The sequence below is a fragment of the Takifugu rubripes genome, chromosome 1 (assembly GCF_901000725.2).
Source record: "Takifugu rubripes chromosome 1, fTakRub1.2, whole genome shotgun sequence".
Lineage (NCBI taxonomy): Eukaryota > Metazoa > Chordata > Actinopteri > Tetraodontiformes > Tetraodontidae > Takifugu > Takifugu rubripes.
In genome coordinates this window covers 19,871,342-19,887,236 of record NC_042285.1, presented here as the reverse complement: position 1 = coordinate 19,887,236, position 15,895 = coordinate 19,871,342, and the positions used below count along the sequence as shown (strand labels likewise).

The window sequence follows — 15,895 nt, the reverse complement described above, 5'->3', positions numbered from 1 at the left end:
TGATCACATACTGGCACATTACTGGTGAGGGATGAAGGTTTGACTGACATCATCTTCTGAGAATTATTTAGTAAAAGTGCTCCTTTATTCCAAAACACCTTTTTTAATGGCCCTCCTTAAACAATCTACATCAATAAATAAATAAATAAATATTAGCGAGGGTCTGTATTTCTTCCACCCTTCAAGTATTTTCCAGTTAAATCCGACTGCATGCTACTGGACGCCACCCATAAGTGCAAACAGCTAACATTGTGGATTTGTAATCTTATTAATGTCCCAGAAAATCACATTTAGTCTTTTTCCAATGCCATTTAGGGATTTTTAAAAAAAATCATGAACCTAATGAAAAGAAATGTTTTTTATGTAACATTTTTAAATATATAAAACCTTTTTTTCCTTTTTTCTTACTGAGATTTGCAAAAAAAATAAAGGAAAGGGGCATGCGTATTATCAAAACATGTAGAATATTCGTACAGATGCGTTTCAGAAACAAGAAATAAAGCAACAGTAAACCTTTTTGCACATTTGATACCATAGACATAGAAAAGTTCCATCTACAGTTCAGCGTCTGCTTCAAACTAGAACATTTGGAATTACAGGTACATTAAATACAATACATAACAAATATTTAAAGCGCCCCTCCCTCACCCGCTGTGGTGGACAGACCCACCAGGAATACTTTTATCAATCTCAGGATATTTTTACGATAGATCTGGCTTTTAATTACTTTCATTTAAGATCAAATGATGCAAAAAAAAGGCCATGATGCTCTTCATCTCAAGTTCAGGTTCTGGTCGAGAAGGAAAGAACACCTAAAAAGACCTGTTAGATGGCCGTGACCTCAGGACAATGGTCGGGTAAAGGCAGGTTAGCGTTTGCTAGTAAGCTCAGGTCAGAATGTCTGGCAGCGTCGGGCTCCTGCGGGGGCTGCTCCGCTGCCACGCGTGAGCCGTGGCTGCTGTACGGACTGGCCGTGTTATTGTTCAGGTAGTTTTCAAACTGCGTCTGGGTTTGGTTGTCCGGCTGCTCCGCCAGCACCTTCGCCTGGTCCGATCCGTAGCAGGTCAGCGTGTTGGCGGGAGCGCTGCCGCTCAGAGTGAAGTGATGACCGGCTGGGTAATGTTCCTCGGCCTGGTTAGAGTAGTTTGTGTACTGCTCGGCGGACAGGCCGAAGGTTCCCTGGGTCGCGCTGCCGTTGGTGGCGCTGATGGGATCTTGGAACGCTAAGACCTCGCCGAAGCCTTTAACGGGCTGAGGGCCGCTGGAGACGGTCGCGGCGTTCCCGAGCTGATAGTACTCAGTCGGGGAGGAGTTCATCAGGAAGGCGTGTCCGCTCACGTGGTTGTCGTGGACCACCGAGCCATCGCTGTAGCACAGCACAGAAGACAAAGAAACCACCTCAGTGTGAGACACCGGCGAGGCCGCCATGTCACCCTGGAGGCTCCCAGATTTCTCTTCATCCTCATCGTCCTCTTCATCGTCCTCTGAGTTGCTGTTAGCCAAGCTCTGGGTGCTGGAGTCAGAGAGCCCGCTGCAAACGCTGCTACTGTCCTCATCCTCCTCATCATCTTCATTCTCCTCTTCCTCTTCTTCCTCCTCTTCTTCTTCATCATCCTCCTCCTCCTCCTCCTCCTCCTCATCCAGCAGCTCCTCCATCGCATCTGCAGTGTGCTGCATGTGCATGCTGGCCGTCTGCTGCACAGCGTCTGACTGGGAGTAATCCAACCTGTGCTGGGACTGAACCAGCGTGCTTCCACCTTCCAGGTCACTGGTCTCACTGTGGTAACTGTTGGCGGGAGACGCCTGCTGCTGCTCACGGCTCTTCTCCAGCTCCAGCTTCATGATGGTGTGCAAGAAATGGGTCCTCACACGGATGGGATTAAACTCCACTCTTCCAGTGGAATTGCTGCAGCCCTCTTTACTGCAGCCGCACGGAAACGACATTCGGTCGACCTACGGATAATCACACGTTACTCATCTTCATATCAAAAGTCTGAGGTGTTTCCTTCTCTTCAAGTGCACATTATGACCGTTTACCTGGCACTTGATCCCCGCGATGCTGCAGGCACACGTCTCCGGGTCACAGAATATCCGGCAGTCGCAGCCGCAGTCTTCCCTGGACACGCGGATGGCTCGCAGTTCGTGCTTCTCTTCCACGTCAATCTTCTTCACCCCGGAGGATCGGAGCAGCGCTCGGCGCTTTTTGGTGGTCAGAGGCTGCAGGAAGAAGTACTCGTCCACCTCCGTGTTGTCCAGATCGATGTCGTCGTCGGAGATGTCCTCTGCCGTCAGTGTGTCGGCCTCCTCAGACTCCACTGTGCCGTTCTTCGTTAGCTGGGAACAGAAAATTCCAGCCTTTTGTAAAACATATATCAGTAAGAAAAAGAACAGACAAAGGAAACACCACGGGCACATTAACAAGGTCAAAACACAGGTATTATTTCTCCAAGGAGCGGCGGATAATTTCAGATTTAATTTAAATCCATTAAATTCTTGATCCACTTAACATAATACCTATAAAATACTTGAAACTGAAAGATGAAAATCCAAAGCATTTACCTTGAGCTTGACAGAGTTGAGCTTCTCCTCCTTTAGGTGATCTCTGAGCATGTCTCTGTGGATTCTCTCCTGCTCCAGAGCAAACTCACCCAGAGAGTACTGCCTGATCCAGCTGTGCCTGTTGGACATGCCCAGTGTGCTGCCACCCTGACTGGGAACACTGGTGAAGCCCTGCCGACGGCTGAAGTAGTACACCGTCACCTTCTCAAAGTGCACCCTCCGGGTCCTTAGGCGCTTCTCTCGCTTCAGTATCGAGTTAGCTGCCAAAAGATGTTGGGAAGGTGTCACAAGTTGTTAATGATTTTAGTGTGATGAGGAGTGAGAACGTTCAACTCTGTAATGTAAAACTTAATTAATCGTTTAGATCCTTATTAAGGATAAAAACAATCTGGTTCTAAATGAAAGTCTTATATGAGTATTAAATGATTTAATGGGCTTGTGTGTAGCATTTGGCGACACCTAGCGGTGAAACACAAATCGTAATAATCTATAATCATATTTTATTTTAACTGATCATTTAAAAACATATTTAAAAGATACGTTTTGCATTCTGATATCAGATTCAGAGAAAATCATTTATAAATCTAACAATAAAAAGGAATTGCGATTAAAACAGTTAAAACCAAAAACATGTTTCTAACACTTGACAAAAATGATTTAGGAAAATCATTTTCTCCACTTTTAACCCCCTGTGAAATATAGTGTTTTATTATAAGCAAAATTTAAAATGAAGAATGTATTCTTCTACCAAAAGATGCTACAGTATAAATGTGCAGATTCTTATGTTTTATAAAGTGTATTTGTGACTAAATGCAGAGCAATAAAACTGTAAAGCCCATATAAAAGTGCTGGGACACAGACTTGCAGATTTTTTTTTTTTTTTTGGCCTTACATGTCTGAAACCTGAGCTGAGGTTCTTTCCTTCACCTCAGCAGCTTTTCCACTGAACAACAGCTTCAGAGGAGCATCTTAAAAACGACATGCGAGCCCTCGGTGGGTCTTTGTAAAGCAGAGACAGCGGAGCGGAGGGCAGGGCGACGGCGGAGCATAAATAATCCCCTGCCCGACGAGCAACGCCACTTTAGAGCCGCAGACCTCCCCGCTGTTCGCCCAGTGGCAGCGCGGCAAATAGAAACATATGGTTGTAACAGCTCTGCACCCAGCGTGAGAAGGACAATGGATGTGACTGCAGATGTAGAGCTGTCAGAGCTGAGCACAACCCGCCTTCATTAATGCAAACAGCAGCCGGCTTGTTTTAGGCGTCAAACAGCAGATGTTATAATCCACATAATCACTCTCCATTAAAGCCCATCCATTTAAAAAACACGCAGGTTTCAAGTGTGCAAGCTGTTATCAGAGCGGCTCTGTCTTGGGATGTAAAAACCGCTCCGGACTTTTGCTTTTTCATGTCTCCGTTTGCTCACATGTCACTTGACAGGAGCGACTTCCTTCTAACGCACGGCTCCCTTGTTGCCGTTGGCTACCAGCAGCTGCAGCTGACACCGGGGCCGAGCTCGGCCTCTGGGGACGGAGCACCCTATTTATGTCTGGCTGCAGCGAGGGGCTCCTGTCACCGACGCACACGTCACTCACTATAGTGGAAATGACAAATAAAGAAATCTGCGATTTTTGAACAAGCCAAAGTGGCCAAACTGCTCCCACACAACACGAGTCAAAACCATTCATGAGCCTTTCGACAGTGATTTACTCACCACTGTCAATGTTTAAAAGCTGGTCAACGTGCACATTTATTGCCATTTCCTGCAATAAAAATGGCTGTTTTTACACTGAAAGCTGACATTTAATAACCGATTAAATTATGAACGACACCACAAAGAAGGTGAAATTACAGAGGTTACACTTATTTTAGTATGGTTTTATACCCCTATTTTTTTTAATGTCTTTTTATTTATTTTTTGGTCTTTTATATTTTACTAAAACCACTTTGTATCTAATATTTGTATACCTGTTTTACAGAGTGACAGCAAACAGCTTGAATCAAGAAGGATGAATTATTGACTGCACATAGAGAATGGTGTATGCATGCGTGCGCGTGTATTCATGCACACACACCCACACACACACACACGGCTGCATCAGCTCATTCATCTGGCTCGGGCTGTATGCTGATGCTATAATGAGGCAGCTGCTGGTGCATACCTCCTCTTTATTACACTCTCCTTGTTTCTTCTCTGCTCTGCACAGCAGAGGGAAATAGAATCCCTTTCAACACACCCCAAACGCTGATTTCCAAACCTTCCCCGCAATGATCATGAGCAAAACCAGCAGCTGATTCATTATTCTCCCTTTTCATTAAAATAATTCTGCTTTGCTGATTTATATTTGTTTCTCTACAGTGAAAACATTGACATGAACCTTCCTGTCTAAAGCCCTGAACACGGCGTCAGAATGGAGGAAAACAGGGTAGATGCTCACGGGTGAACGGGCCCGAGGCTGAGGGGTTGACGCTATCGCTGCTATCCCCGCTCTCACTGCAGGAGACCTCATCATCAGACTCCCGCAAGGAGGAGCACGGGGACGAGGAGGCTTCCACCTCCTCAAATTTCCTCTTCAGTATTCCACTCATGGCCCGCCGCATCTCCACCTGAAACCCAGAGACAGAGGAAGGGTCACACATTATTTAATATCTAGTTTAGGGCCTCCACAATCCTCAGTGCACTCAATTAGCAAAGAGACTCTCTGCTCCCTCCTTTTTCTGGTCTACACACACACACACACACACACGCCACTGCTCCCAGCCGCTCCCTGGGCGATTGATCACCTTGGCACAAAGGAGCCGAGATGGAAGGAGAAAGCTGCTAATTACACACTACATCTGCCTTACAGGAAGTTCATTTCACTGTCTTTGATTGAGAGGCTGAGCTCTTAAAAAAAACATAGAAATAAAACTGCTGCAAATGTTTTTGATTAGAGACAGGGGGGGAAATAAATCCACCAGTGCAAAAATGACACCACGTGTTGTGGGTTAGGGGCGCATGTGTACGCATAACATGACGCGAGGGGAGGGGGGATCGGGCAGTAGAAAGGGATGACACCCTGTACATGTGTAATGAGCTACTGCTGGGTCAGGCACACTGGAGAAGAAGCCTCAGGTGAACACACGGAAGGATGTCTGCATCAACACCCTGTACTGTTGCTGGTAATCAGCTACAGTTAATCATCACGTGCCATGAAGCAACACTGGATGGACCCATCGATTATACCCTTGCTCCAGGCCCGGAGCTAAATGTTGCAGGTTAAAAGAGTTCTCGGAGGCTGTTGTAGCAGAAGTGTTACAGAGCACTTCAATGTCAATTGAGAGGGGCCATTAGCCCTCTCTGAATGATGATGCAATTAGACAAGTAAACAAGAATGAGCTCATCAGTCAGCAACAGTGAAACCAATGAGGATTACGCCGGCTCTGATAACTGCTGCAGAGGAACTGTTACACAGAAAATCCAGAAGAAAAGCCTGTCTGTGCTCGGATTTTAAAGGATGGCTTGTTTGGATCGTAGCCGTCTCGTTATGTCACATTTTAAAATCGGCACCAGCGAGCTCTGGCGCCTCACTGCTTCCTCTGCTGGAAGGAGGGATCGGTAAAGATGGCGTGTGTCTTGGCCCCGCTCTGTCAGCCAGAGCAGCTTGTGGGGGAGTTCCATTCACAGAGAGCCACGGCATTTTCATCTGGCCTCCGCTATCGACTCATTACAGATGCAAATGCTGCCAGGGAGGACAAGAAGCAGGCGTCGCCAGAAGTGGGGGGGGGTCATTGTTTCCAGGAGGCTGCGCTTGTTTAGCGCAGTGACACGGCACCGCCGGCGTTTGGACGGCCTCCACGGGCAGCACGTCTACCTACGGACCGAGCAATGCGAGCCGTCCTCCAGAGAGCGGAGGAGAGGGAGCTCAGTCTGGAGGAAATCCAGAAGGAACCGATGATACTGAGGCGAAAGAGGCAGAAGGTTTTAATCTAGCAGGTGGGAAAGAGAACATGAACCCAACAACATGAAGCCTTTCCTGCTTTTGGTTTAAAACACCGGTTTAAAAGGTTGCAAGGAAACGGTGTCATTTGTTACACCATCCTGCTCATCCTGCTTTGTGGTTGAGCGTTTGCAGCACAGGCAGAGTCCATTTCCCAGCCAGGGTCCTAATTAGGTACTATTGTTAGGAGCCTATTTGCAAGCTTAACCTTCGGTGGATACTGCACTAGTCTTTGATGCCAAAAACCGTTACCATGGAGATCCTAGTGTACTCCTTCAACTAGTGCACTCTCGTTTGACAAGAGCTGCATGAGAAGCGGCGGTGTTGGAGCCAGTATCTCAGCACCACATTTACTGCTTTTCCTCTCCTGCGAAGCAAACGAGGAAAGTTGAAAGGATGACATCATCAATGACGGCGCTGCAGGTAATCGGGGGGGGGGGGGGGGGATGAAATAAAGAGCCGTTGCACCTCTGCAGCGGCCCCTTTGTCTCCACTACTGCCTTAACATTAATCACGGGAGGACTAACATGGAGAGAAAATCCCAGAGAAAATAATGCAGCAGACGCCAGCCAGGAGAGCCCCTCCCTGCGCTGCCCCCGCACATCAGCCGTGGAGACCAACTCCTGTCCTCCACAGACAGGGCTGGCGGCACCGGAGCACACTTGCATTCCCAATAACATTAGATCTCCTCCCTGCCAGCTGTGAGTTTTCTCAACAAACAGGATGAACCGACGTGGCACCGCGAGGCTCGGAACGCTCATCCCAGGCGACGCCGGCCAGCCTGTGGCATCTGGAGCCAGTCGTGACACATCAGCCCCGCCGTGACCCCACTGCACTTTATTTGGTTTCCGTCCGCACGACAAGGACTGACCTGTATCCCACAGCGGGAGCGCGATTCCCTTCAGCTCTCCTGGCAGCAGCAGAGCCTCACAGTCATCATCAACAGAGGCGGAACATGAATGATGAATGAAAAGGTCCCTTTTCTGTTTCAGCCCACTGACTTGCAGCGACCTCTGAGCTCCACGAGGATCGGGGGGGAAAGAAAGGATGCAGGAGTGCGACCGAGACTGGTAATTTTCCACTTTAAGGCCACACTGTGGGTACCGTGGCTTTTACTGTGGCACGCTGACAGCCTTTCTAAGTTTAACTTCCTGACTGTCACCGGGTTCCTCTCCGCTCTTCCGCGTTGCCTCTCTCTTTCAGTTCTCTCACACAAAGGCTCGTTAGCTGCAGCCGGCTGAAAGGCAGGAGCATGACTGAGGCAGCCTGTTGAGATCACATGGGTGGGATGTCTGAGAGGTGGGGGGGGTGAGGAAAAAGAGAGCGGGAGAGAGTCAGCCTTCTGCTGTCTGCAGATATATTTACCAACATGAGCTGGGGGGGATACAGGAGGCTGTGCAGGGAAAGAGAGAGAGAGGTGGAATGTTTGAGAAATGGAATAGAGGGGGCATCTGGGAGATGGAGGGTGGGGGATGTAGAGGGTGGATGCACAGAGATCCTGGGGGGAATAGTGAAGGGGTATGAGGAAGGGGGGAAAGCTGAAAGAAAAGGCAGAGGGCCAAAGGAAAGGAAAATGAGAAAGATGCGATGGGCAGGCATTATTTCAAATTATGAATCTGCTGCTAAATTTAAAAAAAAAAGGGGTCACAAGACCTAAAACAAATGATCACAATGCACCATAAGGAACATTTACTACAGCAGAGAAAGAAATGTAAACATTATCCTTGGGTTAAACTGAATTCTATTTCTTAGGTCTTAATTAATTATTTTTACTGTAAGCAGCTTCGTCACAAACCTGTAAGGTTTATTTAATTGTAATTACTTTTTACATTGGCTTTTTAAATGATGATTATTCTCCAGCCTTTAATGAAATTAGGTGAACTGATCTGCATTCTTTAATGGTCCAACCAAGGTACATTAAACCCCCGCTGCGTGTTGGCTGTTACATTTGGCATACATTGTGACCTACATTCATATTTTAATACAAGACAGCAAATTTAAACCAAAATCAATCATCTGCATACTCAGACTGATTGAGGTCACGTGCAGGAGACCTGCCCAACTCCCAGTGAAGAACATGAAACAAGCGTGTAATAATCTTCAAACACGACCATGTTTTGCCAATAAAAGGCTGATTTTTAAGCTTCCCCTCACTCATTTTTTAAAAAGAACCGAGATGCCCCCCAGAGAAGATTTGAATAATCTTAAAAGTGACGTAATTTTGATGAAAGACGAGGAGACGGTGTGGTGAGGCTTCTTCCCGTTAGCTCAGACCTGCCTGCAAATGATAGCTGTTGTGTTGCATGTTACCTGCATGTGACTTAATATATGCTGATGATGTAACACTGTTTCTGTGTGTGATGCTCTGAGAGCTCACCTGCTGCACAACAACCTTCCTGCAAACAGTTAAGGACAAACGTAGAAGCGCCTACTGACCAAAGGCTCAAATGATCTGGTCCTGTCACATTTTATCTCACGAGCAGCAGCAGCGTTGGCCATGAATCTGCGTCTGCGTTATGCAAGCTTGAATCTTTGTAACCTGCCTCACTTATCGTCCTTGTTTAACCCCTCAACCATCTGCACGGGTGCATTGGTCTCAGTACCTTGCAGAAGTGGGCGATCACTGTATTTATGATGGAAATTCTGGTCCATCACCTACACATTTACCAGCTGCCCCTTTCCCCAAGTCGGGCCGTCTAACTGCAGCGACGGCCTGTCTGAGAACCGTGAACCTCACCGTTCGTTCTCGCTAATCTCCCACTGAAGTAGACACGGTAACAGGAAGCTGAGAAAAGGCCAGACTGGAATATCTATACTGATTATTAAGTAGCTCCACTTCAGGATAAAAACAGGTGACATAAAACAAGGAAGAGGTTACAATAGAGAACAAACATCTGTGTTTACCTACCGACCATTAAATGAATGTGGACATGCAGCACAGACAAATTATAATCCGTACCTCACAAGTGTTGCTTTAAAGCAAACGCGTCGCCGCAGCAAGTCTCTTGTGCCATGAAAGTTACAGTTTTATGCAGCCACATTGGTAATTAAAGTTAAAGATGTATAAAACTGTTTTTTTAGACGATAAAGTTCTTTCAGGCGCTTCGTTAAGCTCTTTGAACCACTGCCAGACGTGTAAATGTGTGAGATCTGTAGGTAGGGACTGAAACGGTCCTTGTCCCAGACGTCTGCCAAATGCCTCTGCTATATTCAATATGGCTGGTAGCAGCGTTTCCACGGGGATGGAGCACACATTTAGCCAGCCCAGATGGCTGATCCTTTCATTAAATGTTTTTTTTTTTTTTAAATGTGAAGAACACGATCATGAGAAAATGGATCGCAGTGGGGGAAAAAAATGCGATCGGTGGTGCGAACGCCAGACAAAGACCAGAGAGGATCCTGGGCCACGCACGCCGCTCTGAGGTTGCATTCAAACTCATCCATCACCGATGTCACACTTGAACGCAGCAACCTTCAGCGGGAGGGAGAGTGCCAGGCGGAGGGAGATAAACAGATAGACAGAGTCTTGGTCTCAGCTGGACACCCCCCCAACCCCCCCACGAGGAGAGGCTTTGGCCTGGATGAATCTACGGCTATAGATGATGTCAGCGGAGGATCCCTGGCCTCACTCACATGTAATAAAACATCTGCATCCCCACTTAGGAGGAGCCACACATCCAGCCATGGAAACAACTGCATTGTGGTTTTGTGGTGCTGCACATTAAACCCCCCCCCCCCCCATGAACGAGAGGCCCGGTCAGCAGTTCAAGATGACAAACCACATGAACAGGAAATTACACGGAATTCAGGTCCTATTCAGAATCCACGCACAAAAAAAAAAAAAAACATTCCGCAGTGAAGCACAAAGGAATCCAGTAAAGAAAATGTAGCAACATCTACAGATTTATGCAAATGAGGCTTCACTTGGGCTCTGTACATTTGTTAACTTGCACTTGCCTGAGGCTGCAGACAGATCTGCTCCATGCACATGAAAGGAGAAGGAGGGGGGGCAGGAGAGGGGGTGGTTGGGGTGGGGGATGCAGCCCACTGCTCAGCACTCAGCACACGGAGGAGCCTGGCGATGCCTGCTGCAGCCTCCCTCCCACAGCTACAGTAGCAGAGTGCTGGAAATCATCGATCTGCTCTCCCACCAAACAGGACAATGGAGGACGCGCGGCTCCTCATTAACCACCAGACGGGACGCTCCCCCCGACGCCACCTGTGAAGCCCCGACAGCATGAGGAGCGTCACGGATGAGCGGCCGCTTTAGCTCGGGAAAAATCCCAGCGGGTTCAAACACCAACCCGAACTTTTGTGCCCGTTCCCTCCCAACGTGTGACGACGCCACAACATCTAGGCCCTGTTTGTGGGTGCCGGCAGTCAGAATCAAAACAGACGTGCAAACGAGCAGGCGGCGCATTGCAGCTCGTGTTTTGATTTGCCGTCATTCCGGTGGCACAATAATCAGGTGTTCCCGCTCTCACGCCAATCACAGCGTGGCCCTAAATTATTCAGAACTCCGTGTTTTATTTATGACTGCATTTTCCCATGCCACCGGAAAGTTCGCACGAGCCGGCTTTGCTGGCAGGAACCGAGCTGCCAAAGCATTTCACAAAGACAGGACGGCTTTCATCTCGCACAGGCCGGGAAGGCTGTGGGATGCGGGGTTCACATTCGGCAGACGAGCCGCATCATTTATATATAGCCAGCATCGTGTTGGGAGCTGCGGGTTTTTTTGGTTTTTTTCCAATGTGCAAAACATTTGACCCGTTATCCTGGAAATTTCAGGCCTGATCTATGCGTAATCAAACTACAGTGAATTGGTTCTATGAAACACTTTCTTGTAAGGATGATTGTAATTAGATTACAGCCCTTTCCGTTTCCTGCATCATGCGTTCTGCAATAATAAGCAGGGATCTCAACAATGTTCACTGCAGTTATGAAGACAAAGAGGTTAAAAAGTCCACCGTCAGCGACATCTCCATCAGTTCTAACACCTGTTTTCAAGTATTTATGCAGCAGATGAGACGGAGACAGCTCAGAATCACCACATGCACCACTGACCTGCAACAGGCTGTGGCAGAAAGGTGTGTGTTCATGTCCAACATATGGTCAAACATGCTAATGTGCAATAATTCATGACAATTTCACATTTTTATTAACCAGAAGCTTTGTTGTTATGAATCAGGAGAACTCAATTGGTATTGACAACAGTAGGAAACCAAACATTAAAGAACACTCAGTGCTGTTTTATAAGTATTTTTTGTTTGATATCATCAGTAACTAATCTGAAGAAGAGCTTGCTCGTCAATGCAGATGGGGCTGTAATTATATGTAGTTTGATTAATATTTTAATAAACACGTCAGCTCCACATCTGCTGAGCTGTGTGGAGTTTCGAACATGTACACTGGCTCTGAACTGACATTTAAAACTCAGTGAGGAAGACAAAAATATGTCTTTGTTCTGTAACATGTAATTAACCACCGACAGACAAAAGGTTCCAGAAAGGTGTCATGGCAACGTCTCAAGAGAAGACGATCCTGAAGCGTGAAAGCCCCCGAACTCAGCCAGGCAGGAGCCAGCGACACAAAAAGAGACGCATCAAAAAGCCTCGAAATTGGAAACGTGAACCCCGCTGAGAAGCAGGAAGCCGCGCTGTAATCTGACGGCTACATCTCAGCTCATGCTGTAAACCCTGAACACGTCGCTAATATTTGGGATTTCTCACCTGCGCGGGCTAATTAGGAACAAACGCCAACGGCGTGAGTGTGCAGAGTTTCCTGGAGGGCAACCGAGGCAGGTTTGGAACTCCATCTGAGGAAAAGGGCTGGGACCACAGCTTTTCTACGCTGTGGTTCCCACATTTCCCCTGGTCACCTGGGCTTCATGCGGGAGTTCCTGCCCTGCTCAGAGTGACAGTAATGAGCTGCACCAAACCCCTCTTTCACAGAGCGATTTTAGTTCTGCTGCTGCCAACTCTCCAGCTCCATTATTGTGCTTCCTCAGAGAGGGACGGCCTTTCACACAAATGCAGCACAGATTAGATTACATGCTACTACATTAGTCAGTCTGTCTGTTAGGATCCCGACGTGACTTATCAAATACCAAAAAGCTCAGCGCTTTAGTGTCTTTATCCAGGCACCAGCGTGTTTACATGTGTATGTTATACCTTTTGTTTGGCTCACATCTAATGCAATCTGCATCGGTTTCTCCCCTAATTCCATTATAAAAATCAATCAAGCCAGATTCGGGCGTGCATGCAGACAGCTCGACTCTCCTCACTGCCGTTAACCACGACATCTTCCCTGCCCGTCTCTGATAGACCACATTCACCGAGACCAAGCCTCGGCCATCTGTGCTGCATATCAGCGCCGAGGAGCCGCTTATTCAGAGAGAAGACGCTGCTTTTCAGCGGTAAATACGTGTACCTAATGTTTCATTGTCCTTTAACTCTGTACCACATGTACTAATTAAATTCTGCTCCTCTGAGGACCGGCTACCGATAGTTTGAGGAGACAGATGGATTGAGGAGGAAAAACACACAGTCACAAGAAGAGAGCGAGCCCCCACCTCCTCATTCCCCAAAGACACACAAACACTCGCACACACACACACACACACACCGCCCACCTCCTCGTTCCTCACCTTTCAGATCTCAGTCACAGAGATGAAAATGGCCGTGCGGCCTGAGTGCATGCATTCGCACGTTAATGATGTTGGACTGTCGGCCGGTTTCTCGCCGCGTTCTGGGTCTGACAAAAGAGCCCCGACAGAGGAGGCATAAAGAAGGCACGGCAGGGACAACGGCACATTCACGCATGATGTATTTTTAAAAAATCCCACAGTTCACACCAGGACACGACCGCCTCTTTTATCTGCAGGGACGTCCACAACTGCCCTGGAAAGGCATCACAACCTGCGCGTTCGAGACCAAATATCCAACCTCTCAGGGCAACAACGACTGGAACCAACGCGGCTCACTCTCGACCATTCCTGATATCTGCGGAACCCAGGGAGGACGTCTGCAATCAGCATCGTCTGCCTGAACTTCCCACCAGGTCTCGTTATCAGGCGTCCTTTGTGGGGGCAACGAGGCGGTTCTGCAGCCCTTAAAAGGTGGATCTGGCTTTGAGGAGAGCACTGTGTGTTCTGAGGAGGTGGAAGAGATGAAGCTCTTACCTTTAGAGAAATTAGACCGCAGCGACCCCCCTCTGCTCTGTGAAGAGAAGACAAAGTTGTGCAAGTTAATTATATTCACTCATCACAATGATGATGATGATGATGATGATGGTGGTCATGGACATAACGCCTGTAATTTGCTGCTAACGCAACAGTAGATTGGGGGAACTTTGCAATACCCGCATTGATTTGTGGAGGACTGACGGCTTTATCTCTATCTCTTTGTCAGCCACACATTTCTTTTAGAGTAGGGAGGGGTTGAATAAAGGAGGTGTGTGCGTGCGCGTGCGCGCGTGCGTGGGTTGGGGGGGGGGTTCCCCCAGGGAGGCAGGAGGCTCAAACAGACTCTCTCTGCCTGGTCTGCAGGAGCTTCTGTGGGGAGCCACACTCTCCTCTCTCTGTGGTCTGTAAGAGGCTCTTAGCTGACCGTGCACCAGCCGGCTCCATGCATGACACACATGCGTGACCTCAAAAATAACACATGACATCTTGTCAGCAACCTTATTTATTAAACATCAACCGCACTGGATCCCTGGGCGCTTTTGGGGTACTTCAGACATTCAGATGGAGAGTTGAAACCTTTGCTGGTTGAGCAATAAATAACAAAGAAAATACGAGGTCGAAAGGAAAAGCCTAACATTAAATGGCAAAGTTGCAGCAGACGCCCTATATACAGAGTTCAGAGCCCGGTTTGCACAGCCGAAACATTTTAGCAGGAATGGACGCGAAACCGAAGAGTTCCGCTGTGCTCCACATGCACATCGTTGCCATACTCACCATTCATTTCCATATGATCATCCAGACAATCAATGACGCCCTTTTCAGCGGGCTTCTCTCAGTTTCCACCTTAGACCATGTCGCGGTGTCTCCTCTCCTGAAATCGTTCAGTGGTCACTGCGGGGTAAAAATCAGCCCCGGATTCGGTAAAAAAAGCTCAAATAACCGGCACAATTCTGCCGCATCAAACAGTTTGCTCTGCCAGGCTCTCCTTCCGGCTGCCGGGGGAACAATGGTGCAGCATCAGACTGACAGCTCCGCGGACAACGTGACTCCCTCCGTCCAATCGTGGTTCCATGATGAAGCAGCAGCGGAGCGCAGAGCGCAGCTGCCTGACGCGCCGTGTGGTCATGTGCGCCCACTGCTGCCAAACACGGTGGGCTTCACAGACACTTCTGAGCATATTTATGGGGATTTAGGATGGGGGATCTGAGCCTGAGAGATTAAAACTAAAAAAATCCGCAACAATTTGGTATTAATTACCCTTGACTGGGACGTGTTCTCTCCTTTTATATACATTTTGTTCTCCCTTTAACATGTAGCCATGACGATTAGATAAATGCGCGGCCCTAATGCGGTGTTGTGTGGGTTTCAAACGTCATCAATATTTCCCTTGGAATAATGGTATAATATTTTCAGCAAATTTAAATGATCTTTTGCTGGTGTTTATTTATTAAGTTTGAATATATTGCACGGGAGATTTGGTTCATTTTGTGTATTAATTATTTTGAACTTCTGAGCAGAAACTAAAGCTACGTTAAGTTTGAGCTACTGTGGTGTCGCAGTCTGACATCTAGTGGTCATATCTGTGAACTACTTGTATTCTCTTTTGACCTAAAGGTTCACCGTTAATTTTACTCGTCTTATAAAATCATTTTAGATAACAACAGCACTGATTCCGACATGAAAAGACTGGTTTTAGCTAGACAATCGCTCCACTGTTGAAGTTACTGACGTAAGTCTGAACTTTCTTTGTAAATCTTTAATTATAAACAAGGTGAATGTTTCTCATAGAATAATTTATGACTTTGTTTTTCTATAGGTCATTCTATTTTAAATTAAATGCAAAGGGTTATAACATTGCAACTTAAACCATAACACATTTATTATTCATTAAAAAACAATACTGTCTTTAGAGTTGTGGAATATTTATTAAACGTCAAAACCTTAAAACCATCGATGTTTGTCCAATGTCCAATTTATATTTAAATTGTTTAAATATAATTGTTTCTATCTAACTTTCCATCAAAAACTCAAAACTTGTGCTGTTTCAGTGAAGTGCACCTTACTGCCACACGGCTTGAAGTAGAGATGGAATGACTCTTGGATGTTCCACGCCACGGTAAGAAGATAACAAGATAACAAGGTAACAAGGTAACGAGGTAATGAGGTACAACTACA

At 47.0% G+C, this 15,895-nt stretch overlaps 1 protein-coding gene across 2 annotated transcripts; it reads right to left on the bottom strand.

Moving 5' to 3' along the window:
- Positions 1-397: 397 nt before the first annotated feature.
- LOC101075214 (cysteine/serine-rich nuclear protein 3) lies at positions 398-14,794 on the bottom strand. Of its 2 annotated transcripts, XM_011610202.2 has the most exons (6): positions 14,495-14,794; positions 13,718-13,754; positions 4,996-5,164; positions 2,560-2,819; positions 2,038-2,334; positions 398-1,953 (listed from the first exon to the last, which is right to left on the bottom strand). In XM_011610202.2, exons 3-6 carry the CDS (start codon positions 5,156-5,158, stop codon positions 826-828), a joined length of 1,848 nt encoding a protein of 615 aa, XP_011608504.2. In that variant the 5' UTR covers positions 5,159-5,164; positions 13,718-13,754; positions 14,495-14,794; the 3' UTR covers positions 398-825. The 2 variants fall into 2 exon arrangements, with proteins under 2 accessions (XP_011608504.2, XP_029689435.1); XM_029833575.1 differs by lacking the exons at positions 13,718-13,754; positions 14,495-14,794 and adding an exon at positions 7,409-7,916.
- Positions 14,795-15,895: the final 1,101 nt, after the last annotated feature.